At 41.1% G+C, this 27993-nt stretch overlaps 1 protein-coding gene across 4 annotated transcripts; it reads right to left on the reverse strand.

Moving 5' to 3' along the window:
* Positions 1–95: 95 nt before the first annotated feature.
* Positions 96–27689, reverse strand: FSD1L (fibronectin type III and SPRY domain containing 1 like). Of its 4 annotated transcripts, none has more exons than XM_039567321.1 (14): positions 27675–27689; positions 23169–23264; positions 22117–22248; positions 21485–21586; positions 18988–19010; positions 15899–16020; positions 12839–13048; positions 12413–12511; positions 10927–11053; positions 9204–9236; positions 5895–5989; positions 5212–5463; positions 4777–4865; positions 96–3372 (listed from the first exon to the last, which is right to left on the reverse strand). In XM_039567321.1, the coding sequence occupies exons 1-14, from the start codon at positions 27687–27689 to the stop codon at positions 3253–3255; spliced, it is 1515 nt and encodes a 504-aa protein (XP_039423255.1). In that variant the 3' UTR covers positions 96–3252. The 4 variants fall into 4 exon arrangements, with proteins under 4 accessions (XP_039423255.1, XP_039423254.1, XP_039423257.1 ...); XM_039567320.1 differs by having other exon boundaries at positions 5895–5992; XM_039567323.1 differs by lacking the exon at positions 9204–9236.
* Positions 27690–27993: the final 304 nt, after the last annotated feature.

Raw genomic sequence — 27993 nt, forward strand, 5'->3', positions numbered from 1 at the left:
GAGCTCTCCGTCACCCACCCCGAGACACCCCCCCAAAACCTCCTCAAATCCCCCCAAAACCAAGGCGGAGGTAAAACTACACACCGAGAGACACGCAGGGTTGCAATTTCTGTATTAGTACAAAACATCGCGTCACACGCGGACGGCCCCCCCCCCACACAACTCCATGCCGGGGGCTCCGGGCAGGGACCCCGCGGTGCGGCCCAGGGATGCTCGGCCGCCAGAATCACCGGGAACTGCGGGAGCACCGGGCTCTGCTCCGAAGGAAACCCACGGCCGGGCTGCCGCTGCCACAGGACACCCAAAAAAATAGCGACGCTGGCGCACGACACCAACACAAGTCACGGTCAGCGTCCATCCAACACCCCGCAGGCCTCAAAATAAAAACACGGACAAGCCCAACATACTCCCACGGTGGTTCCCCCCGTCTCCATCTCAAACGTGGGAGGGGTAAGGAAACAAGATTTGTACACTGGCCTCTGTTTTTCCTGTGTTTCTAAGAAATGAACTTCTGCCCTGGCTGTTTGGTATTTGCAGAAGTATTTATATCCCCGGATGGTTTGTTTGTTTGTTTTTTTAATTATCCTGTCTGACACTGACATCCCTAGCTGCAGTTCACCTCATAGTTTTCCACAGGACAATGGGAGCTACGCTCATCTGATGTATGAAAACCTCAAGGAAAACCTTTAGTTCCTCAAAATTCAGGCTTTCAGAGTCAAAGTAACTTCAGAATACCAGCAGTCAGTACTTAAAAAAAAAAAAAATTCAGCATCTCCTTTTGGTCATAGAACAGAAAGCTCCTTTTTAGCCACCACGCAGTATCAGCTCCAGAGTAATTAACAGTAAATAAGCACGTGCCTGGTAGATTGAACTACAGGGCAAAACTACAGACCTTCAAAAAGTCTAATCCACTGCCAAGGAACCACCCCTCTCCAAATCCCTGAAAGTGGATTCACAAAGGAAAAGGTAACTCCACAGGCTCCAGGTATCCCTGCCCAGCTGCAGGCACAAACCCTGCACCAACTGCAACGAAAAGCAACACTGGGAGCAGTGTGGTGTCACTCATCTTCCTATGATGATGGGTGCTGGAGAGACACTAGTTAAGAAAAAACAGTCTAAAAAGAAAAATATCTAAAGTGCTTAAGGCAATTCTTCATATCCCCAGTTACTAAAAACAATTGGACTAGATGTTAGCAGCAAAAATTTGACATCTGTGCAAACTATTATATAACAAACCCATCCTTTAAGGGTAAAAAGTCACATGTTAAAGTTCACCTAGGACATCAGTTAAACCAAAACTTGCAAGTCACAAGTCACAGTATGAAACACTTCCAAGCTTTCCTCTAACTAACTGTTAAAGAAAAATTACATTTTTACATTGGTGCATATCAAATTCACCTCGCAGATTACACTACAACTTGCTAAAAAAAAAAAAAAAAAAAACACAAAAAAACAGCTTCATAATTAAAATGCTTTTGTGGAGGGCTGGAAAATACTCATGGTTCTCACTACACATTAGCTGGTTGTAAACATCCCCTTTCTTTCCACCAAGGGAAATTTGAAGAGGAACTGCAGCTGAACACCCAAGATCAAGACAAGTGGATGGGTGGTGACAAGGAGGTGCCAGTCTGTCCTGGTGTCTGTGTACCACAGCCCTGGACTAGAACTGGTTGAAAACTGAGTTTGTAGCAGTTTATCCCCAAAAAACTCCTAGTCAGGTGTCCATTGCAATAAAATGGAAAGAGAAAAGATTATACACAGATTATTTGCATAACAATAACATCTGCAGATAATGTGTGAAACAGATGCAGACACTGTTGACCAAGAACCACGTCACTTCTGAGTATCTTTGTCCCAAAGCCCAAGCAACAGAACAGGCAGAAGAAGGTACAGTTAAACTGGGAACTATTTTGTACTTTCCTCTGCAAAGAGAGATTACAACTTCACAATGCAAATAATTAAGAGATGCTCAAGTTCCAGATACAAAATAAACATTTAGGGCTCAGCCAACCTGTCAACTTCATGATTCCTCAAGAAAAATAACACTTCCAAGAACAGGTAATTACATTTCCTTGTTAACTTTCCACTGAACATCATAGCCAGTTTATTAGAAGGTGTCTCAAGGAATTTCTCCTCCTCTTGAGAAATTGTGAGGGACAGAAAGGAGCCATTGGTAATACTGAGGTTTGACATCATTAGATGTTAATGGTTTTATGGGCTAAAGGATACATGGAAGGAAAAATTATACTGGCCCAGCAGTAAATGAGCCAAATCATTATGGACCATGAATTTATAACAGTTTTCAGGTGATACCAGAAAACAAATCTTCAGTTAGGAAACACCTGATTTAAGAGTGTACCTGAAAACTACTTATATGCTCCTCGGCTTGATTAGAGGGAAGAAAGCAGATTTAAAAAGTCTATAATAACCAAGTAATTCCCACTGGCAAACTGGGATTTTCCACGAAGAATATAACATGATTTTTCTTTTTTTAGCTCTCCCATTACTACGAATCATTTGACTACTGTTTTACTAGGCTTGCAGATAGGAGTCAAGGTAATGGAACATCTATACATATTTAATTTTCTAATGTAATTAGAATGTAATTGATGTAATTGTGACAAGCTGGAGCTAATCTCAATATACACCACTTTAAAAATGAGTTACCCATGGAAAATAGGAAGATTTTGTAGGGGGGGGGGGGGGAATCATCACAGCCTGCTCTTACTGTTTCTTCATACCAGGCCTACACATTCTTATAATATCCTTCTGAAACCACACTGCTGTGATATTTGGCTAGGCTAGGCCAGCAAATCAGTCTGTTTTCAAAATGCATCTCAGAAATCACAACTTCTAATGGGAAGCCTAGTAGTAATAAAATACATAGTTAAGTAATTTGCATTAGGAGAGCTAAAAACTGGTATTTGCTATATTCTTCACAGAAAAATAGTATTTGTAACAAAACTATTATTCAAGTCCATAACAAAATGCTTGAATACAGCATTAGAAAAGTACATAGTTACAGCTCTTGATTTTTTTAAAGTAGGCAACAGTTCAGCTTTCTGACATTTTCTTGGATTCCCAGTACTGGTTCCTAACACTTTAGTCCCAAACCTTTGCACTATCAGCACCCGGGCCCTAAACAGCAGAAGGTAGCAAATCCAGCAAAATCCAATGTTCACAAGCTTCTGTGAATAGTAGCTACACAGAAAAACAAAAACATTCAGCAGCAGAAGTGTTGAACAGACATTACTAGGCAACATTGTTCAGGCTGCTTGTTGAACCACCCAATCCATTTTCACTCTTCTGAAGAGTTTTCACGGCACTTGGCACCTGCAATCCAGTACTCACTGTGAGCCCACCACACCAGATCTGGAGGGGGAAAGAAAAAAAAAAATCTGCATTATGAACCAAACATGTCTCTCCTCCCATCCCACAATTAACTAGCACAAACACAGCTGCCTGTCTTCTGTCACGGCACTCTGTAAACCATTCCAATCACAGACATGCTAATTTTTTAGTCCATAAATTCTAAAATGCTTCACATGCTGTGCTTCATAACTAGTACTATGCTTCAAGACCTAGTACTCAAACCACTTGCTCCTAACTAGAAAAATTCTTTGAAGGCCAGTGTGCCAGCAGCAAGTGGAGTGACAATGAAAAGCAACTCTCACTATGCTCCAGTGCCTGAAAGCAGTGCTTATTTCTGCCATGTCATGCTAAAATTTTTTAGCCTAAACATATTACAAACAAAAAGTGTTTGAGAAGCTCCAGAGGCACAGGTACCAGTGACTTCTACTCTACACATGAAAGAATGCTGTATTTTCATGTTTATAAGTAAGTTTGAGAGGTGTAATTAAGTAGTTTGTCATTTTTACTTGTCCTGTTTAGCTAATAAGGCTGCTGTCACTCCGTGTGAGGAGCTGGCTGTGTGAGGTACAGAGGGATAGCCTGAATTTTGGCAAGCTACTGTTTCCCCATATGACTTGGGAAATGAATTTATATGAGTCAGCCTTTGCTATGCTGTAGGATGTACAACATGTATCCCAGCATTTCTCAAGCTGTTCTCTTCCCCCCATGCTGAAAAGAATCAGCAAGGCAAATAAACAGCCATGAAAAAAATCTAGGCCTGTTAATCCAAGGCCTACACACCCTGCTCCCAAAGCATGATGCACTTTATGGCACCTTACAACACAGCTGAGGCCTCCCAGTTCAGCTAAACAAATTACTTAAATCATTAAAGAGAATCTAATACTCAGTAACTAATCCTTCTCCTGTCCATTTTGGGCAAGGTTTGAGCCTTTAACACTGCTGAAAGTTATTGCCAATTAGCTTAGAGCCACAAAAAAGAGAGCACTGAACCGACTGGCAAGAAAATCCCACTGAGCTTTTAAAGCTGTGAAACCTGGAGACTTTTTTCCACTGGGAAACTTCTGGTGTTGTTCTGTCCCATGACACCTGCTCTGATGGCTCAGAGCATGCTGGACTCCATCAGTTTGGATCAATTATGCAGCAGGCTCATCAGCCACTGCAAGGTACTCTTAACTTCCCATACACAAATTTAATGATTTCTGTTTACATAGCTGAGACATCCCAGTGCAGAGTCCTGCCGGGGTTCTACTGTAAGCACCACACGACATCCAAAGGAAAATAGTTGAACACTTTCAAAAATTACCAGTCAGCCAAACCAAGTGCTTCCAGTTTCCTTCTTAAAAAAAAAAAAGAAATTAAATCTGAATTCAGTGCTAGAAACTGTAAGATTTTATCAATACTGACCATGAAGCCTGGTAGCAATGGTTGGGTGAACTTTGTTCTGAAGGTGTGTAACAGCGCCTTTGAGTTTGCGTTATAAAATGACAGCTGACCTGAGAGAGAGAGAGAGAGAGAGAAAACAACTTGAAATTCAGCTTAACCATAGTTTAAGCTATGATGCTGTTGGCTGTCTAACTTGTACAAAAAAAACCTGATTTGTTTCCAGGATGCACTAAGTGCAGTCCAAAAGAGTGAAAATTCACTATTTTCAGTGAATTTCAGTAGCTCTGTCACACAGATGAACTCAGTGCATTTGACATGACAAGCACTTAGGCTCTGTGTTGCCATACAAGACTGGATCAGTCTGGAAGTAATGCACCTCTTCAGCTTTGCACTGCTCCAACTCAACAGAAATAGTAGCTAACTCTTTTTGCTATATCTCCTAAAGGTGTAATTTACCTCCATCGAAGTCACAGTATACTCCTATTCTGTCTGGGACAGGTATATCTAGAGTCTTTGCTTTATTGTTATGCTTTGCTGAGAATGTGGTTTGCAGCCAGTTGTTGATATGGATGCACCAGCTGGAATTAGTCTTTCCCAGCTGGTCAAACTTCCCCGGGTTTCTGTATGTTACTCCCACGCTGTAGGATTTGCAGTCCTTCTGGGCTCTCACTTCCCAGTAATGCTGTCCACTTTCAACAGCAGTGTCTCCTACCAAGAGAGATACATTTAATTACAACTGAGTGTAATTAATTACAATTGAGTGTACATTACAGTGCTGCCTTCCAAATAGGCACCAGTGCTGCCTTTTCTACTTTATTTTAAGGCAAAGAGATAAAATCTGAACTATAAGGAATAAGAAAATTGTACAACAGAATATAAATATAAAACAGAATAATGAGACTATTTACCTTGTTCATCACAAGATGTTTAACACCAATTTATGCTTAAAAGCAATGAATGTCAGTCACTAAGAGCTTCGTAATAAAGAGCAGAGTTGAAGATGCAAAAATCTGGTGTCATATGGGCAAAGTGCTCTGGGCAGGACAATGCTGAGTACACAGCCTTGAACAATCACAAACTTTCCCTCTAATTCTTGCCTGATCTGCCCTTTCCTAACAGAGCAAACAAGTTCAACTCACCCAGCACTGTGTAGGATTCACCAGCAAAGCGATCCCGGCCGCCCCTCGCCGAGGCTCTTGGGCTGTTAGTGGATCTCTTTGGAGACGCTGTGTTGCTTCTAAAGGAGAGATGAACCACTCAAAACTTGGACACAGCGACAGAAGTGCACACTCAGGTGTCCCCGAGTCCATCAGGTGCAAGAGACATACCCGAACACTTGAAATGACACATTAGTTCATGCCTCTAACAGCATGCATGCACAGGGGCTGAGAGGGAAGAGGTGACAGACAAACAAAACGTACAAAGTGTTGTACAAAACAAGTTCAGAGGCAGCTGAGAATGGAAACAGAGGGGGGGAAAAAAAGCAGATGTGGGGCACGTGATTTGAATGAAACACTTTGGGATGGGGAATATTCTAATGAGCAATCAGTTGTATAAAAGAATAATTTTAACCTAATGAGGTTTTCAAGCTTTTTTTTTTATCTCGGTTAGGCCCTCAGAAAGAATTACCAATAATTTAACCATTAAGCCAAGTGAAGACTATCTGCAATATTCCGCACTAGACAGAGAATCACATCTGATTACTATTTTAAAGGCAGTCAGTAGCAAAGAAGTCTAACTTCTCAGAAATAGCTGTGCGGTTTACAGTTTAATTTCATTGACAAGAACCCCAAAAAAGTACAATGGCAGTCTCTGAAATACACTTGATAAGTAATTTTCAGTTTCTCATCCTCTGGAGTATATCACACATTAGCTTTGGAAGAGATACCACCCACAGATGAGTTTTCTCTCCAACTTCTTCAGCTACAATTTGGTAAAGCTACTTGCTACTTTCATGTCCATTAATACAGTGAAATTCAGCTTGTTTTCTTTCCAATCCATTCATTATTCTCATAAACCATTTCAGAAAAGGTTAGGAAATGTCCCTTTTGCCTAATACCATCATGAAAATAAAGTCACATGGGAATCAAAAGCTAAGTGATACTAAGCTGCCATATATAAGTATGCTAAAATCTAGTTCATGACCAAGTTTGTTTCATTCCATTTACAGAAGTCTGCAAAAAAATCACTGATGAAAAAGCTGTTTACTTGAGCATCACCATTTAGCATGCAATAGAAGACAACTATGCTTCCAAATTGCTCACAAGAGCTACATGAAGGGGGTAGGTGTATATTGTGCAGGTGAACCACATCAAGTGCTTTTGGATTTTATGAACATGGGGGACGCTGCAGTTTACTTACCAAAGGAAAAAGTTAGCAAGTGATAGCATGAACAAAAAAAAAAAAACAAAAAAAAAAAAAAACCAAAAAAAAAAAAAAAAAAAAGCAAAGCCAAGAATTAAAGCATCATTTCAGAGGGAGGCACTCTGCAGATTCCATCCTGCTTCATCTGCATCAGACATCATCCACTCACATTCCCAACAAACGCTGCTGAAAATTTTCTATTAGACCCAGTAAAAATGGGTTATGCAGAAAGCAACGTAGCAATGTGGCCATTTACAGAATCACAGTAAAAAATGCAGGCACTTTGCTAGAATTTTCTCAAGGTTAAGTAAGCATTAAAAGCTTCTTGGTATCATTTATTTTGTTCAAGTCTGTAAATGGCCACTGCATGTGCTTTGTCCTCTCAAAATTTAATAGCCTTTATCAGTTCAGAAAATTGCATTGATTATTTGACATAAAAGCTTAAAAAAAACAGTTGCTCAGGCTTTTTTTCTCCTCCACAGTGCTTAAGTCTCCCTTCCAATGGAAGGCAGCAAATTTCATAGCAGGAAGTCAGTTTCATGCCCATTTTCCAGTAGAGCACAGTCCTTATTAGCCAGTAACTGACACATTTCTTCCACAATTCAGTGGCCAGATATCCTTGTCTCATTGTTTAGGATTGTTGCCTACAGCACTGCAATTAGTCCCTGTTTTCTCATCCATTTCAGCAAACAGAACATATTCCAAGCAAGATGTATTCTCTTCTGGAGAAGAAATGTCAAGGAAGGAGATCAGAAATTATTGAAAGGCTTTCTTCTGGTCTAATAAATTAGAGATAATTAAGAATTTTGTTGCCATCATGTGTTTCCAACCCTTAAAAACTGCACATATGCTGTTTAAAGTAACTATACTGCAATTTTTTTTTCCCCACCTCCCATGGAGTCAGCTCCAAATTTCCCCTCTAATGCAGGCATCTCACAGATGCTTTTAAGAAGAAACAAAAGCCTCCTACAAGAACAAAGCTCATCTAAATCCCCTGCTAGAAAAGGTCAGTCTGAGATGCAAAGTTAAATGTGCAACCATGTCCTTCTACCAAAGAAAGCTGAGCCAAGAACTTGGGAAGTTCTCTACTGACAGCTACAGAGAGAGACCAAAATATTAAATTCCCTGAGCTGAGCAAGTAGGAGCAGCTCCTTAGTTTTAAAACTAAGTTTAGCAGAAATTGCTATACTTTGTGTAGTAGAACTACTGACACTGCATGGCTTCAAGAGCTCATTTTGCTTTTTACATAAGCTTTTCTTTACTCATGATTTCAAATCAGGGATAGATCCACCTGATAGATGAATACAGGGGAATAAAACCTGTAAGAAATTAGGATCCTGGGCATTTCTTTTGGTCCCACAACTTCTAAACCAACAAGAGAGAACAAGAGAGCAAAAATAGGAGAAGTAATTTCTCAAAAAGGTGAAAAACAGTGAAAAAATGTGACACTAAAAAAGCACAACTACACAAGGAATAGGAGAATATTTTACCTAACTTTACATCTCAAAAAACCAGGATTTCTCATTTGAACAATTGGTTCTGCAATTCAAATGGCCATGAAGCTTTTAACACATGCCATCGTGCTTCATCCTCTTCAAACATGTAATAACACTTACTTCTTACCCTCTGATGTCTAGTAACAGCTACTGCACAAGTTCAGAAACAAAGAGGTTTTCAGATTCAAAAATAAGAACAAAAAAATTATTTTAAAGTTCTCAGAAAGGAGATCTTTACCGTATTTGTAAAAAACATGCCAAAGGGTTAAGAAAGCATTAATATGTCTGTATATAACAGGGATCTTTGGACAATTATTAAAAATATATTATGCCCTTCCAACCATTTCTAATCAGGTTTCATACACATTAGGATGAATCCTTCCAGAAAGACTCTCTTCCAGTCACTGGAGAATATATACATAATCTCTGTGAATCCAAAATAAACTGCAAAGTAACTTCTAAATGTGCATGTGCACTGTTACTGATAAAGGCTATTAGATTTGTTTCTCATGACATCAAGCAAAGGAAAGTAGCAGAGATTCCCAACAAAACTAGGTGCTAGATCCTAGGAATAAGACATATTATCACCTTCTATTGCTCTTCAGCAGAGGATTCTGGCCACTGTCGACAGAAATAAGTCGTCATTAAAGAGCTGTTCCATTACTACAGCAAATTATCCCCATTTTTAAAATCCCAACAGAATTCTGTCATGCTTCTGGCAATATATGCCTATGGAGAATGTATTTGTTCATAAATTATCTCAAGGTGTGCATGTGGAAAGCCAGTAATTCGTGGCTGAGGGAGTAGCCAGTTGTGTGGACCCATTCCCACCGAGTACCCCCAAAGCCCAAGAGGTGAGGTACAAACTGGAGAGTGGGGCCATAGGCTCTGTACAGATCCAGCTGAACAACAGGCTCACAGCTCTCCAGGTGAGGGAAATCCACACAGCAGGACAGGCTGAGGGACACCTGAGGGAAGAACAGCTCTGCAGAAAAGCCACTGAGAGTTTGGGAAGCAAGAAACTGACAACAACACCCTGCACCCTCGTGGCAGAGGTGGTCAACCACATCCAGCCTGCAGCCACAACACAGTGCCCAAGGCAAGTGACGACTCCTCTCCTTTTGGCAGCTGTCAGACTGACCCTGAAGCCCTCCTGTGTCCAGGTCTGGCTTCCTTGGATTTATACCCTGACATACCAGAGCACATCCCATGGAAAGCCAACACCACAATTAAGGGTGTGAAGCACAGAAACACAGTTGGCTTTGCTCAGCCTGAGAAAGACAAAAACCAATTGCTGTCTTTAACAAGGCAACAGGAAAGGGAGCAGGGAAGATCAAGCCAGCCTTTCCTCAGAGGAGGTCACACTGATGGCTGAGAGGCACCTGGGACTCACTGCACCACAGGGAACTCCACTCAGGTACCAGGATATTCCTCCCCTCCCATAAAAGTGGCCTGGAATAGAGGGCTAGCAAGTTAACGCATTCTTCATCCACACATTCTTCATCCTTGGATATATTCAAGGCTCAGCCAGAGTAGACAAAGTTAAATGTTCTTCCAACAGTATTTATCCTGTGACTCAGAAGAGCAGACGTCTAACAATCTACCAAGAGCTCTGCTGAAGTTAAGTGTTTTTCCTGGATGAAAACAGTATGTTTAGAGCTACCACTTCCACAATAATTACGTTTCATTATCCACTACCTTTTGTGGCTGTTTTATCAGTACCTTTTCCCTTCCAATGAGGGTTTAAGATACATTCACACATCACCTACATACCATATCAATTTTATTTAACCTTTTCTTTCTCAAAAGGACAAGGCAGTCAGTCAGCTCTTTCCTTATTTTTTTTTTATAGTAGAAATGCTGTCTATTCACCAGAACCAACCTCCAACACTAATAAACACAGAATTACATCAGCTGCCTGTTCATATTTACCTTATCTACTGTCCTGGACTTATGTAGCAAGGTTTTGGTACCAGGAGAAGGAGAAACCATAGAGCAGGCAGGTGGGCACCTGGTGGGCAGCCAAGGTGAATCCACCACACCTACACTTTAGCTCACCACACTGAATGATACCCTAACAAATGCATTTTTAAAATAAGTAGGTATTATTTAACAATTTTGACACAATTCTAGCCTCTACATCTGTGGGACAGAGGAAGGAAAATTAAAAAATTAAAATTTCTTCCAGAGAAACATTTCTGAATGAAAATTCTTTTCATGTCCCACCCTCCTCAAGTAGTTTAATTCCCTCCTGCCCTCTTCCTTTAATTGCCAGATGAGATATCCCATATACTAACAAAACAGTTCTTACCTGTTTTTATTTTCCTTCCCTTTTATTTTTTCTTGGCCTTTGCCTCCAGTAGGATCCCATTCAACATAGGTGTCTTCAACTTTCAGGTTCAGGTGAGAAGTAGTACTGTCCAAACTGAACACAAATGCTGGTCAAGACAAAATAGAAAACAGTGAAATGGTACAATGTTCTCTCCCAGTGGTGGCTGTTCACAGAAAATGATACAAGCAGTAGTAAAATTGTAGCAGAGTTTTACTGAACACAATGGAAACATCATCTTTTCAGTCTCACGGTTGCAATCAAAAAGCTAATACAACAGGCTGAATTTCCTAAATGTATTTACAGACTGCTCTATAAATGTCCTAATACCATCAGATATTACAGTCTGACCCTGAAAGAACGTATACTTGAGATTTATTTTAAAGAGTTCGGAGCTCAAAAATGCACAAGTGTAAACAACAGTCGGTTTAAGCCCATGGACAAGGAAACTGATTTTCTACCGGTTGATTATTAAGGAAAGTGAATTAAGTGTTCACCCAGGAATAATGAAAACAATATGGGAAGCTTGGTAACTGCCCAAACAATCAAAATCAGAATTACTTTTCTGGCACTGGAGTAGGGAAGTATGTGACTACTAAATGGGTACTATGTCTCTGATAATAATTGTTCCTTAAGAGTATTAAAATAATCCTAGAAAAGTTACCAGAATGCCCCTCAGCTCATTCAAATTGTATATAGCTTTATTCTTATGAAGTAACATTCAAAAGGAACAGAATTTATACTTATATAAATTTATATAGTTGATACCAGTCAACTGATTTTGCCCTTTACACCAGACCTGGCTGTAAATCAAGCCTCAGGATCACTCTCTTACCTTAATAGTAAAGATTTCTGTTCTGTCACAAAACATTCCTTCCAAGAAATTTCTCTTTCAATTTATTTACGAAATGATGTTAGGAAGCCAACTTAACAATTCCCAGATCAGCTGATTTCTAACATGATGACCATTCACCTTCAGCAATTTGAGGCTGCCAACTTTTTAAGTATTGACAATTTTAAGTATTTTTAAGAAATTTTTAGAAATTGCAGCTACAAAGTCAAGAAAACCCTTTCGAGCAACTTCTAGTTAGAGAAAGCTGTGTCTCTCACTAATAACAGGAAAATCACACCAACTGTTTAGATGCCCTGAGAGTCATCCACAACATTCATCCTTCTTCGCGCTGTATGTTGGCATCATGCAGCAGCACATGGGACTGTCACTCCACAGTTCAAAGCAACCAACACCAAGCTTTTGGAGAAAGTGACATTAACTGCCCCATTTTTTCAGGGTCTGAATGCCAAAAGGGCAGCTTTGTGCCAATAAGCTTCTTAATCCTTTACAGTTGTTTTCCTTTCCACTTAGGAAGTGTTTCAGCAGACTGAACATACAGGTTCATATACAAAGGCAGAGGAGTTCAAGTGCAGGGTTTTCACCACAGATAAGGTTTAAGAGTTTTTAAAATTTTACCTTTGGTTTCCAGAGTCACAGGGTCGGAGTATTCACCTGCCACAGCTTTGTTGCAAGCTTGTACTCTAAGGTTCATGTATTTTGTATCAAATTTCAGACCTACAAAGTGAATGTTTAGAAACTTGAAATCATGTTGATTACTGACAACTCCTACAAGACTAAGATCTACCCCATGCAGCAGTCTTGCATTTATCTCAGTTTTCAAAAATCATGCTTGAATACCTGTGTGAAATTTATTTAGCACACAATGTTTTGCAAAACATTCAAGTCAAAACAAAAGACAGAACTGTTATTGTACAAAGCACCCAAGACTAATGTGATATAATGGCAGCTTCATTACATGCAGAAAAAGGGGCATTTTGCTATACTTCCAAGCATAAAAAGTTACATCAGTATGCTTGGGTTTGAAGTATAAAAACCCTTTACCTGATAATGTGTATTGAGTAGCTTTAATGTAGTCGACCAGCTCCCAGTGCTGTTCACCTTTTAGTCGAGGGAGCCCATCAAAGTTGGTTTTCCTATACTCCAGCACAAAATGATCAATTCTGCTGTCCTCCTCAGGCATTCTCCACGTTACTGTGATGCAGTTGTCAGCAACCAGACATGCTGCTACATCTATCTCTGGAGCTTTAGGGACTGCAGAAAGACAAGCACACAGGTCAGTTTAAAGAAGAGAAGGCTCAAGTAGAGCAGATTTACAATTGTGAACCTACATTTGGAATAAATACCACACAGGAAGAACATTAGGAAGCAAACTTCTGTTTCTAAGTCATTGGAAGGTAAGTTCAGCTGCACCCCTCACACAACATCACTTACATTTATTTCCATCACTACAGACACTAATATTTTCCACTAGCTTCTCTTCAGTTACCCAGTTTTCTTACTTTTTCATCCCTTTGTCTTGAAAGGAGGGGAAACAATTCCTAAAGCCCACTAAAGACTGAAGTTTTGTTTACAGACAACAGAATTCTATTTCTGTGAAATCAAAGAGCACTTAGGTCTCTGGAAAAAAGTTTTGAAAAAGAAGGCATATACGTACTATTTGCAGTGCCTAAAGGACATGCAAGGAAGACTTCTGCAGGAACTGAAAAAGAGGTTTTACTGTTTTCATTTTTTGGAGGCCAGGTCTGCAACACCCTTTTCCTTTGTTTCAGCATTGACAATAGCTTGAAATAGATATAAAGGTGGCCTGCAAGTCAATGTATCAAGCAGGAACATCAAAAAAGTAGAATACTGATGCATCTGTGGAACTGATAGGCCTACAGATTTTGTCTGTCAAAAGCCATCTCTTTTCTGAACACTCAAACCCTTAACTGTGCTGTTCTACAGAGGTCCCCATGACGAAGTCCTAACTTCACACAGGTCGCCTTGATAAAGTTGAAACAACTTTTTCCAGAACAGATTATTCACCACAAGTCCCCTCCACAATGACTGATGACAATCAGCTTCACATTACCTACAGCTGAGTCACTTAGAGATGTGTAATTTCTCTATCTAGACACAAACCCCTCCTAGCTACAGCAGGTCCACCAGAAGCAGAAAGCCTAATTTGCTTTATGAACACTACCGTCACACTTTATCTTTGTGATCTGCTCCAATATTTTAACCCAGCACTACTAAAACAAACCCTTTTGCCCTCACACATCCCTGCAGTTTAAGCCAAGAAGGAACTTACACTGAAACTGGGGGTATAGGTTTTAAATGCTTGATGGTCAGGCCAGCTGACCCCAACTGGCCCAAGGATATTCCAGACCATAGGATGTCATGCTCAGAGTATAAAATAGTGGGGGGAAGGAAGGGAGGGGGGAGATATTTGGAGTGACAGCATCTTGTCTTCCAAACCCTCTGCTATAGGGAATGGAGCTTTCCTGGGGATGGATGAACAGCTGCCTGCCCATGGTAAGCAGCAAATTAAGTCACTTACACAGCTTTTGCTTTACCTCTTAAACTGTGTTTATCTCAATCCACAATTTTTCTTTTACCCTTCTTATTCTCTTCCCTATCCTGCCTGTGTGGTGCCTGCTGGGGGTTGAAGTACAAAGAAGTCTCAAGTGTTAATTACATCCATTTGAACCAAGCTTTAAAGTCATCCAATAATAATTTGAGAAGATCCCTTCAAAGAAAAATTAAGATTAGGACAATTATTTCAGCATATGTGTCTCTAAGTTTAGTTAACTACCCCAATTATTTTTATCATGGTGTAAGATACCAGGTAAAGAGTCTTCCACCTACTCAGGGTGACCAAGTCTTAAGCATAATTCTGGCACGCAGTATTCAAACTACCACAACACCAAACCTGTTGTCAACTTCCCACACTAGGACATTAGTATTTCATTGTGTATGAAGATTTGCTCAGTGCAAATTTGCCTGCAACAGTTTGAACTTTTGGTGTCTGGGTAATTTGGACGCTTGGCACTACAGTAGAAAAAGCAAGATTGATACCCAGACAGTCAATTTTCCTGCTTACAAGTCAGAGGCCAAATTTAAATTCCTACGTATTTGACAAGGAAAAATGTACAAGATGGGTCATACTAAATAATACCTTTATCTAGATGCAAAATTTGGTTCAAACTTGCTGTTAAATCTTTACACTCCCAATCCCAACATGTGCACTGTTCCCTTAGCTGTGAAATGCAGGGCAATGATTGACACTCAGAGTCCAAGACTAGAAGGTGAATTTCTGCCTGGACACTGCCAGCTGACCACTAGGAATAACACTGGTCGTTTACTACACCTGCTACCCCATATTGTATCTGCAACACATAGGGCAGAAATGAAAACTGATGCTGCCAAGTCCTTAACAGATTTGCATTTGTGACCTAGAGATGAAACAACTTTACACCCCTGCCAGCAGTGTTCTTGTCAATATATTCTCAGTAACAGCCAAGGGCAAAGTGTTTTAAATAGGAAACCAATAGGAATAAAAAGGTATGAAAGATACACACTGGTCTAATGCACCTAGGTTTACTGTCAAGCAGTAGTAGATGGATTAATATATGTTTTGTAGTATGGTAATATCACTGTACTAATAGACTGTCCATCTCCTGTATTTCAGATCATTTCACCACTCTTGTAAGCAATGCATTAGTTTACAGTTCCACACATAACACTCCAGCACATGAGCAGGACTCTGGGGTGTCACTCAGCATCAAGCTGGCAGAGATAGTCCTGAGAAACCTCAGGTGACTTCATGGAGTACAGAGGAATTGACAACTCAGGAAAAAACATGGTCTGGAAGATTCATTCTCATTTCTGAGACCAATGGCATTTTTCAAAATGCTGTCTTATGTAGAAAGTAACTCAATAAAACTAGAAAACTCTCACCCTCAAGGTACTCAATTTAACATACAATGAGTAAGAATGAGTTTAGGTACTCTGAAAAATTTGCTTATTAGGGCACAAGAGGTGTGGTTGTCCTTTGGTTGGTTTAAATACAGCAAGTTGTTCACATAGCAACAAATTAAACTCACTGGGTATGGATTTTACCTGGCAAAAACTTCACAGCTTGGAGCATGCGCTTTTCCAAAGCGAAGTCCACCATCATATGAGTCATACTGTCACTGACTTTTGGTTTCAGAGAGAGGCGGAATGCTGAAGCCACTGTGACACTAAAGCCAAGAAAGCAGCATTAGCAAAATGTATTTTACATTGTCAAGTCCTATATCCCATTTTCCAAAACAGCAGTTGGACAATCTGTATCACTGACATCAAACTACCGATCAAAGATTAGAACATTTTTCTAACACATAATTGTTTGTCATTCAGCACACTCAAAATAGAAAGTTTTGCTAATGTGACTGTCTCAGAATAATGGTGTGAGCTACCAGCTGTTCCATATTACTAAGCAAATAAATACTAACGAGGTGGCTAAAGAAAAGTTTAAGACTTTATACTAGTGACAAAAAACATGGATAAGAAACAAAACAAAGTTCGTATCACTTGACATAAATTCAGCAAGTATGAAAAGTCTGAAGTAGTGCAGACTCAGGATCATGTTTAGGCACTCCTAAACAGCAATTAACAACCTGACTATGCTGATTTTATATCTATCTATGACCTTATCAGGGGATGAAGAGTTTGTTTTCAAGCTGCAGATTAGAACATGCAAGTACCAGACCAGAACTTCCATTCAACAAAGGCAAATGCAGGGTCCTGCACCTGGGCAGAAATAACCCCAAGGAGCAGCACAGGCCGGGGTGATCTGCTGGAACACGGCTCTGCAGACAAGGACCTGGAGGTCCTGGGGGACAAACAGCTGTCCCCGAGCCAGCAGAGTGTCCTGGGCACAAGGAGGCCAATGGGATCCTGGGGTGCACTCAGAAGGGCATTGCCAGCAGGTCAGGGAGGGATCCTGCCCCTCTGCCCAGCCCTGGGAGGCAGCTCTGGAGCGCTGTGTCCAGCTCTGGCTCCTCAGCACAGGAGGGACACGGAGCTCCTGGAGCGGAGCCAGCAGAGGCTGTGGAGCTGAGGAAGGGCCTGGAGCATCTCCCTGCTGAGGAAAGGCTGAGGGAGCTGGGGCTGTTCAGCCTCAAGAGGAGCCCCAGCTGAGAGGGGCCCTCAGCCCTGGGTGTCCCTGGCTGCCCCCAGCAGGGCCCAGGCTCTGCTCTGTGGGGCCCAGCAATGGCACCAGAGCAATGGGCAGGAACTGATGCCTGGGAAACTCCCTCTGAACATGAGGAAGAACTTCTTCCCTGTGCAGGGACCAAGCACTGAGCAGACTGCCAGGAGAGGCTGTGGAGTCTCCCTCACTGGGGATATTGCAGAACCCTCTGGACACAATCCTGTGCCCTGTGCTCTGGGATGGCCTCGCTTGAGCAGGGAGGTGGGACCAGATGAGTCACTGTTGTCCCTTCCAGCCTGACCCATCCTGGGATTCTGTGAAGCACAGCTCCCATTTCCACTCTTGAAATCTTAGCTCAGTACTTATTCTGAACAACCTCAAGTCATTTCTGTTCTCCAACTACACCACCAAAAAAAAAAAAAAAGGCTCTCCTATTATTATCTATCTATGAAGACACCAGGCCATGCAGCAGATTTTGAGTAACATTGATTCAGACAGCACAGAGGTCCCAACTCCTCCTTTAAAAAAAAAAAAAAAAAAAAGATTCTCAACTACCAAGTAATATATATACCACAAAAGTCAACTGCCAAGACATGGATCCATTTTACACCCAGAGATATGTGGCACCTTTAGAACACCTAAGGCATGCCACTTCCTGCACTTCACTAGTATGTAAGAGAGATTGTGCACTAACCACAGATACCTCAAAGAACACTGAAAAACCAAAAAATCTGGTAATGGGGAAGGTGGAGGAAACGTGAAGTTTAATAATAAAGATATATGCAAGTCAGGAGTGATGAGCTTTGCAATTTTGGGATAGGAGACAATTATGAGACTGAGCTGAACATCATGAAAGACAATTCAATTCATCTCCCAAGACAGAGCTCACATTCTGAAATTCAGTATGGGCTGCCTAGCACATTAGTGTTCAGCCAGATGGGTAGAGTAAATCTCTCCTTAAGGAAGAATAATCCTCTGATTAGCAGCAAGAGAACACCAGGGAACAGTCAGCTTCAGACATCTTTTTAACTTCTGCTCAGACACCAGTCTTGGACAGAGAACCACAGAGGATTTGGTGAGAATTTTGAGAAACCAGAAGAGGATGCTTATTACTGATAAAAAGTATTAAGAGTCCCATCACTGACCCTATCCGCTATCCCTCTGATCTGTTATGGATACTAAATATTCACCCTTGGAAAAGCAAAGATTAATTTAAAATCTAACAATTACCCATTTTACACAGAGGTTCAGAGAATTTAGTAAATCAGACCTTCACTGAAAAACCTGTACATTGAAAGCCAACCTATTTTGTCCACAAGAGCAACAACATCCTGTGAGCTGCTTCTCAAAATACTATGCACATCATAGAAGGTTTTCTGAACCAGAAGGTCATACTCTTGGAATAGAGTTAGCATTCTTCAAAGTGAAGAAAAACGGCCTTAGTAGTGATTTTGAAACAGCAAAGTTTTGCTTTTTAAACAATAGTTCAAAGAAAAGCTACCAGAAATAATAATTTCATGGTCACTAGTGTCACCAGAAGTACTTCAACAGCAACATTTTTTTACATTTTGAAGGAAAATTAGCTAGCAAAAGTCTTTAAGCACTTGGGAAAAAACCAAACCAACAAAATTCTCCCACAACTTGAAGGGGCAGAGTCAGCTTGAAACACCATTAAATTTCAGCCGTGAGGTATTAATAACAAATAAGCTTATTAACAATAATAATTAATGATATACATTTATATTTGAAGACCTAATAATTACAGCACCAGCTGATGCAGAGCTCTACTTCCCTGCATCAAAAACATCTTTTTATTTAAAGTTATGAAAAGCCAAGAAAAACACTACACGAGCAGCACAGAAGTTTTTAGCTCCCCCTCAAAAGTTGTAATAACTAACACTTAGGAAAGAGTCAATTAATTTGATTAAAGCTGACTATGGCCCTTTCAAAGTAAATGCATTTTCAAGGATAAGATTAATCCAAAGACATAAAAGTGATAGATTTTGTACTGTACCTATCTTTGATCTGTCTGGCAGCCTTGATGCATGTCAGGGAGAAGAGAGAGAAAGTAGTTAGTATTTCCATGCAAGTATCAATGGCAGTAACATGCAAGAAGGCCAAGAACAATCTCTGCTGCATTGCTCAGAGTGGAAGTTCAAAAAAAGTTTAAGATTTTCCTCAAAATAAACTGTCCCACGAAGCATGTTAATAGCATGGGTTAGCACAGCAACACCATAGCATCTGGGGAAAAAAACCTGGTTTCCAGAACTACACCGAACCAATTCCAAATTACTCAACTTTGAGTGTGACCTAGTATTTCCAGACTTCTCTCAATCAGAGTTACTCTCCGTGGCTTTTTAAAAGAGCTACGGAACCAAGTCAAAAACATTTAACTGACATAGTATTTTCTTTAAAACTAAGAAGTGGTTATTAGTGTCAAGTAACCATGCCTGACTTGCTGAACTACATACCACAGCATGCATGCCCTGATAAATAAGAAAAGATACGACTTATTCTAACTTTTCCTCTGAAAGTTAGGAAGTATTGTTGGAAAAGTATAACAAAAGACTCTCTCTGTATGGCAGCATTCAAAAAGGACAGCAAGCAGCTCTTCTCAAATGATAACACTGAAACAGATGCAGAAGTGATGACATCTAAAAGATAAACATCAACCAGCATGTGGAAAAACAAAAATCCCTCTCCTTCACCAAAAGGAGCTGCAAACCTAAGACAAAAGGTTATTGTTGAAGTAGTGAGGGCTTGGTTGTGCCTGTTGAATCCAGGCTTGGAGTTAACATTGCTCCTTGATCTAGCTGCTCATTCAGCTGAATTATTTTCCCTTTCAAAGAGACAAGAATCATCAGGCAGCTTCCCAGTCTGAAGTCAAAAGTGGAGAACTTTCTAATTTTTCACTAAATGCAAATCACACTGAAAAAAATAAATAGGAAATCAGGCTGTCACTGCTACAAAACCAATCGTATATTCCTAAAGTGGGAAGCAGGAATAAATAAAGCAACTGCTTAGAAATATTTTAGCTTAAGAGGTAGCTTTACTTTATCTCAAAACAAAGCTATTTCAGGAACTATTGACTGATTTTCCTACATGACAGCTGCAGATAAAACAGAGCTACTTCACAACAAAATCCTTGGGTTTAATCTCCATGTCTTGTAAACTATGTGGTAGCCAGGATTCAACATCTTCTGTAAGACAGACCCAGCTTAACTTCATTGACTTTAGTTTGTTTCAAAGCTACTGACAGAGAAGGATCAGCCCACCCCAGAGGAGCTGCTCAGCAGTGTCTGATCACATCCTACCTAACCACTGAACCCTCCTGCAATCTTCCACTCATGTTCTTTTGACTTCCAGGTAAATCAACTCAGAGTAAAGCCACCAAAAAAAAAAAAAAAAAAAAAAAAAATCTAAAAATAATCTTATACTAGTTGTTCCTGAACTGATTTACTGGAGCATCCAAAGAAAATCTGTGCCAATACAGAAGTCAGGGCTGGAGATGCTCCTTCACAAACACTTGCTATTCCTAGCAGCAGAGTAATAGAATTAGCTGCCTAATAGCCAAGGCAGTATTACCTTAAAATGTCATCCCCAAATGCACAAGTGCAATACCAGTATCAAATCCTACATATTAGAGCTCATTGAATTGGACTCAGTATCTTAAGCTTCAGACTCCAAATCTGAAGAGGCTTCCCCCCAGCAAATGTTCAGACAGCTTTCCCTGCTGTATTTGATTGGAAAAAAGCATTAGAGAGATCTGAAACAGAACAACTTCCAAGAAAGTCAAAGCTGCATTTTGCATAGCATTCAAGAGCTAGCTTAATTTTTTGCTACAAGACAGAAAGGACAGCTCCAGCTAAAGAAAAAAATAGCGTTTAGGAATTGCTGCTCTTAAAAGCAAATAAATCAAAGCTGACACCCAGAAAGCATGACAGCACACAAACACGCAGCCGAAAGGTAAAACTGACACAGGAAGACAGCTTTCCCCCTTGCTCTTTTAAACTGATTTGTGTGCTTGTTTCCATTAAAATGCAAAGAGAAAAAAAAGCTGGGCTTGGATTTGGCGTGGCTGATCCCACTGCTACCACCAGGATTACTGCAGCAAGCATTAGTGTACTCATTCACTGTATATGTGGAACTGTTTCCTTAATTTACAAGTATATTCTTCCAGTTAGATACAAGTCATTTCACCCTCACTTTCTGGGGTCATCCCTGCAAGTTTGCCTATCAATTGTCTAGGAGAAGGCCTTGTATTCCCTCCCCCCACCCTAACTAAGGAAAAAACCCAACTCCTTTTATCAGAAATTGCATAAAAATTCAGGACTACAGTGCTCAACTTGGCTTTTTCAGCAGAGCAATAACTGTATTTTTAGATACCTCTCTGTCCTCACTCTAAGTTCACCTGGTAAGTTTGCAGTGTCCAGGAGAGTAATGCAAAGGACATTTCAAATTCAGACAGATGCCAACACTTGTCTCACACACATCCAGTCAATATTTTCTACCTCTAAGAGTTCCACAGGGTTCTTTATGTCCAACGACTGGACAGCAAGTTCCAGCAGCTCTTCTGAGCTCTCCAGGGCACGGCTGCACTGGCTCAGCTGATCCTGGAGCAAAAACAGAAAAAATAATTTGATGTATTCCCATTAAAACAGTGGTTTGTGAAGCACCAGTCCCAGGAACTACACGGATTTGTTATGCATCTGTGACAACTTATTCCCTTATATAACCAAGGCCTCTGACAGTGCCCTAACTTCACTCTGCTTGGCAAGTGCACAGTGATACTTGGCACATCCCACAACTCCAAGGGGGAAAAAGCTGAAGTCTAACTTAAAAGCCAGATTTAATTTCAATGCCCTGTTTCCCCCAGCATCAGGGTTTCAGAAAGCAGAGAAATAAACACTTACATTCATGTGCACTACAATTTCTATTTACAGGACTGCACTTCATCACTGAATGACAGTGTGACAACAGCCTTGAAAAAGGCAGTGACTTTACCAGCTCTGGAACTGTCACAAGACAATCCTGAAAATCAATATTGCTGTGTAACAAATGGGGATAGCATAACAGGAACAGAGGAAGTTTAAAAATGCTTCTATGTAGCTGCAACATTTTTCAGAAGGAGTTATTTATTTACCTGCAGAGCTTGAATTTTACGAGCCTCTTCTTGCTGAATAGTGTTCGCCATGCTCCCCTTCATCTCATGCAGTACAGAATACAGACCATCAAACTCCTCATCCAGCTCACTGATGGCATTAGAAGAGTTTACCTGAGAGGAGAATTGAAGATGCTGTTAACACTGGAAACAATGCAAAGATGTTGAAAGTCACATTATTCCCCACACATTTTGCCATGACCACTGGCTACCTTGTGACTGCTTCTCATCTTATCAAAAAGGTAAAAAGCAATTAGGAAAGATGGAACAGTCTCTTAAGCAGGCTCTACATCAGGACACTGAATGCTGAGATCTGTGAAAATTCCATGATACTCAAAATTCCACAGAACCAGCACACGTGGCAACTTTGCTCCACGCCAAAAGCCTTGATTTCCCTCTCACAATTGTATATGGATTGCTAGATGTTTGGGAAGAGGAAGTTACCCAGTTCCAAATAAAATTATTTCATTTGATACTAAAAACTACACTCAAGAAGGCAGTTTAAAGATCTGCTGGATAATTTCCATTTCTGCAGCCAACCTGGCTCAGCTTTAGGATGAAATAACTTTGGGCTGACTGACCAGCCAAGGGAACATGAACCTCACCCATGCAGATGCTCTAACATTTAGGTCTAACTCTAAACTTGAGCCCAACAATGTGAAACTGCTGAAAAGAGAAAGAGTGAAGAATTTCCTCTCAAGTATCATTTTTCAGTCTGCCAAACAGAGCAGAAGTCTGAAAATCCAGACTATTTCCCACTAATGGGAGTTTTAGATCTTGCATCAGATTGAAGATTCTCTCTCCCACACAAATGAAGTTCTACAAAAGCTTTTCACAGAAAATGCAAGACTACCACACCTTCCATCTAGAGAGAGACCTAAAAAATAAAACGTTTTTCTGTCCACTTCTAATATGAAGATGTATTTTGAACTTGACTCTTACAGCCCATCCTTTAGACACTACCCAGTTTGAGACTAATGAAAGTGCAAAGGTGCCCTCTCTCAGATACAAGCTATGAGACTTAACATAAATACCTGAACATTTGATATTGTATGGTTCAGCATGTCAATGAAGTTGTGAATTTCATCATTTTTGTTCACTAGAGTACTGACAATCCTTTGCAGAGTCTCCTAGAATTACAAAAACAAGCGAGAGAAGATGTTAAAACCGTCCTGCAGTTTTTTAAAATCATCACCATTTCAACATACATGAAAATTCATCACAGACACTCCAGCTGCAGCAAATTCAGTTTCGATAGGATCAGGAAATGCATTTTCTCAGTACAGAGAAAGAGTATTAAAGCTCTAGGAAGCATTCTACCCAATTAAAGATCTCCAGGTGTTAGTCTAAGAGAAATCAAGAACCTGCCTTAAGATACCCCACCATTTCACATGTTTTTCTACACAAGTCACCTGTACCAAAACACCCACTGGCACCACAAAGCTTCTCCAGATGAGAAAGCTGGTGCTTGTGCAGTCAAACAGAGACCCAATAAAGAAAATTTTAAAAGCTGGTAAAAGGAAAGCCAGAAGAAAAGGTAAGATTTCCTCGTGTCAAAAGAAGCTAGTGTGAAATAACCAGACTCACAGTTTATTCTATATACAGAATAGATCTGTAAAAGCAATTTGTAAACTTATTCTACAAGTGGGAAAACATTTTGGGTGAGTAATTTCTATATTCAAATTAAAAGTGATCTCAAAGAGGAAAGCTTACTGACAGCTGAGAAAGAGAATCAAGGTTATGTCAGTGATATGCATTCCAGCTGTTCAAAAAGCAGTAGATTCAGCTTACAAAAAACACATACCAAGCCAGCAAAACTATTAAAGTACATCAAAACTTATTTTAAATTAAATAGGACCACCAAGTCTAACTTGGTTGAGCAGCCAGCCACATATTCCAAGAATTTGACAAAAACACATCAATGCTTGGTAGATAAAATTAAGTCAAGTTACATTATTAAAGCATATCAGCATATCTACGCAAAAATAAAAGATGAGGAGTTAACTAAGAATGTTCTGTAATTTAATTCAGGCTGGCTGACAAGTTTTAGAAGCAAATGTAACTCTAAAAAGACAGGTAAACACTATCTTAATTAATATATTATTAATCAGTTGACCTACAGTTACAATTGCTCATTCTAACATTGTAACTTGATGAAATTTAGGAAACCACGGCACAGAGAAATAATAAACACACCTTGGAAACAGCCAGACCACCAAAGGGATGTTGCAGAAGTCCCTCCCAGAAGCAATTTCTTAATAACCATGTACTACCTAGATCACATTTGTTTGCTAAAAAGCAAGAAAAATATTTTATCCTTTCACAACACCCACAGTGAACCTCAACACTACATCAGATTTAAGGAACTTCTCCACTCGTCCTAAGCTGTGCCCCTTCCTCTTTCTTGTGACCCCCTCCCGGGCAGCTCACAACAAATCTGCAATGAAGTGTTTATGGGTATTCCAGTCCCCTTCCTGCTTAATAGTGTCATACTCAGGAAGTTAAACCACGAGTAGAAAAAACAAATTTTAGTGTTTTTACCACAGGTGTTGATGGTGTTACATAGCGTTACATACAGATGTGACAGGTCAAACAGCAATGACTCAGTTCTGAACTCTGGGGGAACAGAAACAAGACCTTGGCTTCTTTCAGAAACAGAGGCACAGAAAACCTTGACCACTTCATTACTGAACCTTTTCCTGTCTGGTGAAAACTGAGAACGTTTGAAGGCAATTTTGTACACATCAGAATGCCAGATGAATAGCCATTGTCCAGCCAGCTGCTTCTGCATTCACTACTGACCAGAGGCAATTGTTTTCACAGGCCAGATAGCCTGGAGATAAGCCTTAGATCCTATGAGCACAACTGTCAATTTGGATGAACACGGAAAACTCACAATCCTCTTTCAGCACGGATCTTAGGGCTTACTCAGCTGCAACACATGGGGGAAAAGTGTTCTTGCGTGTAGCGCTGAACAATGATGCTTGGTTTTATAGCTACATCACGAATAAAGGAAAATAGCTACACATGAAGAACATTTACAAGGCCTTTACACAGCCAAGCACAGGGCAGCAACTGGAAGCCAGCTGTTAAACAAGATTTTCACCTGAAGTTACATTTAACTGACTAAATGTGGGTTGGTATGGCTCTTTTTAAGTAAGCTGCCAATTCCTCTGTCAAGAAATTCAACCAGGTTTGGTGAAATTTTAATGAGTTTGAATGCCCTTTAAAAGTACCCACCAAGAGTAGACAGAATTTTTCTAAAACACCAATGCACAAACCACCAGAACAAAGAAGGCAGCTTTTAGGAACTACTACCTTACTCTATTTTCCAACACAATCTTCTAATACTGATATGTAGAACATAGATTTCCTTCCAGACATACCATACATGCCAAATTAAAAACATGCTGCGATGTTGCCATTTCTTCCTTTAAGGGGAATTTCTGAGAAGTCAGTATAATTTCACAGAACAAAGAGTTCTAGAAAAATTACCAAGGTAAGCAGCAGATGAGGCCTACATTCTACATTAGTTTACAGAAGAATTTCAACAGCACTAAGCCCAGCACAGTTCCTTGGCATTTCTGCACTAAAAGACATTTAACTCTATTGCCCACTGATAAATGCAGTATTTCACAGAATTCTATTACAAGCAATTTTCTTTGAGCTTTCTCTCTGACCTCTATGTGAGGTCAGTTTCAAATGGATTTTCGAAGCATTACGAAATGTTTATCACAGATGTAATTTTTGCTGCTGTCAGTGAGCTTCATGCTGCTCTTTCCTTTTGGTGAAGCAAGAGTGTGGATGAGCAGAGGATAAAGAGTAAAAAAGGATAGGAAAAAGGATGGGAAGCCCTACAACATGTCGTTTGTAGTCTTGACGGGTGGATAAAAACAAAACACCCTCCTTTGAATAGTGAGTAACTAACACGACATGGCACCTCTTGAAGCAGACAGGCACCTCATAAAAACTAAATTTTGATAAATTAAACAATCACAGCAGTTCTGTATAAGAAGCGAGTTACGAACTTGCTCAAGATCATACTGAAGGCTCAGGAGCTGACTGCAAGCAGAAGAGTTCCTGAAGCAGTGCTGGGCCCAGGACAAAATCATGCGACATTATAACCTTCATATCCAGATCAAATTTCAAGGAGGACATGCTTACTTAGCCCCCATCAATTTAATCCCCTGCACTTGTCAACACAGGGAAGTTGCCAGAGTTTGAAGGAGAACTTCGTACAGAACAGGTGACATTAGCAAGTTAATCCTTGGTAGAGAAAGCACTGTAAAATACGAGATCCACTGCCGTTTTACTGCTGTATTCAGAACCTCTGGAATTAAAATATGATCCGTGACCCCACTCAGAAACATCTACCTAGAGCACCCACAACAGGGGCAGCCCTCCCCCAGAGGGACAAATTTTACACAGAGCAGGCAAAGGCAGACAGACCCAAACTCACAGAGTTTCTACCAGAAGCACACTTTTTATGACATTCCACATCTCACCTTCCAAAGCACACCTCCAGAGATACTAGCTGCTTAGCATAAATAAGTTTTATGTAAAATGAGTTACGTAGAGTTACAGTATTTTGTGATTTAGAGTGTTGCTTGCTTCGGATCAGGAGCTGGATTTGCTGAAGCCTTGGGCTGCCAGCTGTGAACTCACACCAGGTTCTTTTGTGGCTGGGATAGAGTTAATTTCCTCAGTGATTTCCCACTAACTCCTACAGCGCTGAGGATGAGGCTCGACTTTAGCACGACAAAATTACACTGATCTGTAAATTTCAATCCATTATCCAGCACTAAGTTACTCAGGCCCCACACGTTCCTAAGTTGAGGAAAGCACAGGGTCCACAGAACACAGTAAGAGCCCTCTTGCACTGATGGACTGGAAGCCAAGAGGCTGAGTCACAACTTTTTACAGGGAGGGGGTATCTGCCCTAGAAAGCCCCAACGCTTGGGTGGGCACATCTCTGCTCTTCAATGAGTTCCCCGAGGGGTCTGATGGCAAGCAAGGGAAGGAGGGAATTAAAAAAGTAAATAAATAAAATTTTTTAAAAAGAAGAAGAAAACAACAAAAAAAATCGCCTACAAAACCCTTTTATGCATTAGCTCCCTTCAACACAAGATTACATCAACAGTAAACAGAAGGGCTTATGCACGCACCATAATTACTTATGACAGGAATGCGCAGAGTGAAAGAGCTCCTCAACCGCTGGAGCACTTCATTCCAGAACCGTGGAATACGCAGGGCTGGAAGGAACCTCCGGGCATCACCCAGTCCAACCCCCCCGGCAAAGCAGGCTCACCTGGAGCAGGTGGCACAGGAACGCGGCCAGGTGGGGTTGGAAAGTCCCCAGAAAGAGAGAGAGACACATCCAGGAGGGAAGCGGACTCGGGGTCCCCCCAGAACTCCGCCAGCATCCCTCCCCCGCGCCGCTGCCCTCCCTCCCGCACAGCCCCTCTTCCCAGGCCGAGCGCCGGGAAAAAGCCCCGCCGGGCTCCCGGGCGGCCCGCAGGCCCTGCCCCGCGGGGACTCACCCTCTCCTCGTCCATGTCGGCGAGCAGGGCGCGGCGGCAGGGCCGGCGGGACGCGGGTGCGGCGATGCGCTCCCGGCCCCGCCGCTCCCGCGGGATAAGGGCCCGCGCCGCCCCGCCCCGCGCGCACCGGGCCTGCGCGCGCCTGCGCGCCCGCCGCGTCCCCTCGACCGCGGGTTCGAGTCCCGGCCGCACCGCGGGGATGGGCGGAGGGGGCTGCGTTGGTCTGTTCGCCCTGAGAGGGCATCGCTTCAACTCCTATAAATGCCTGCAATCCCTGTAGATACCTCCCAATTGCTCTTGGTGGTGCCCAGTGACACCA

The sequence above is a fragment of the Corvus cornix genome, chromosome Z (assembly GCF_000738735.6).
Source record: "Corvus cornix cornix isolate S_Up_H32 chromosome Z, ASM73873v5, whole genome shotgun sequence".
Lineage (NCBI taxonomy): Eukaryota > Metazoa > Chordata > Aves > Passeriformes > Corvidae > Corvus > Corvus cornix.

Excerpts from the sequence above, each read along its gene's own strand:
- FSD1L (XM_039567320.1), bottom strand. Across the intron at positions 11,054-12,412 it reads TGTGACTCTGGAAACCAAAG|CATTTGTGTTCAGTTTGGAC; the intron begins GTAAAATTTTAA and ends TGTCTTGACCAG. Across the intron at positions 3,373-4,776 it reads CATTGCTACCAGGCTTCATG|ATCTGGTGTGGTGGGCTCAC; the intron begins GTCAGTATTGAT and ends TTCCCCCTCCAG.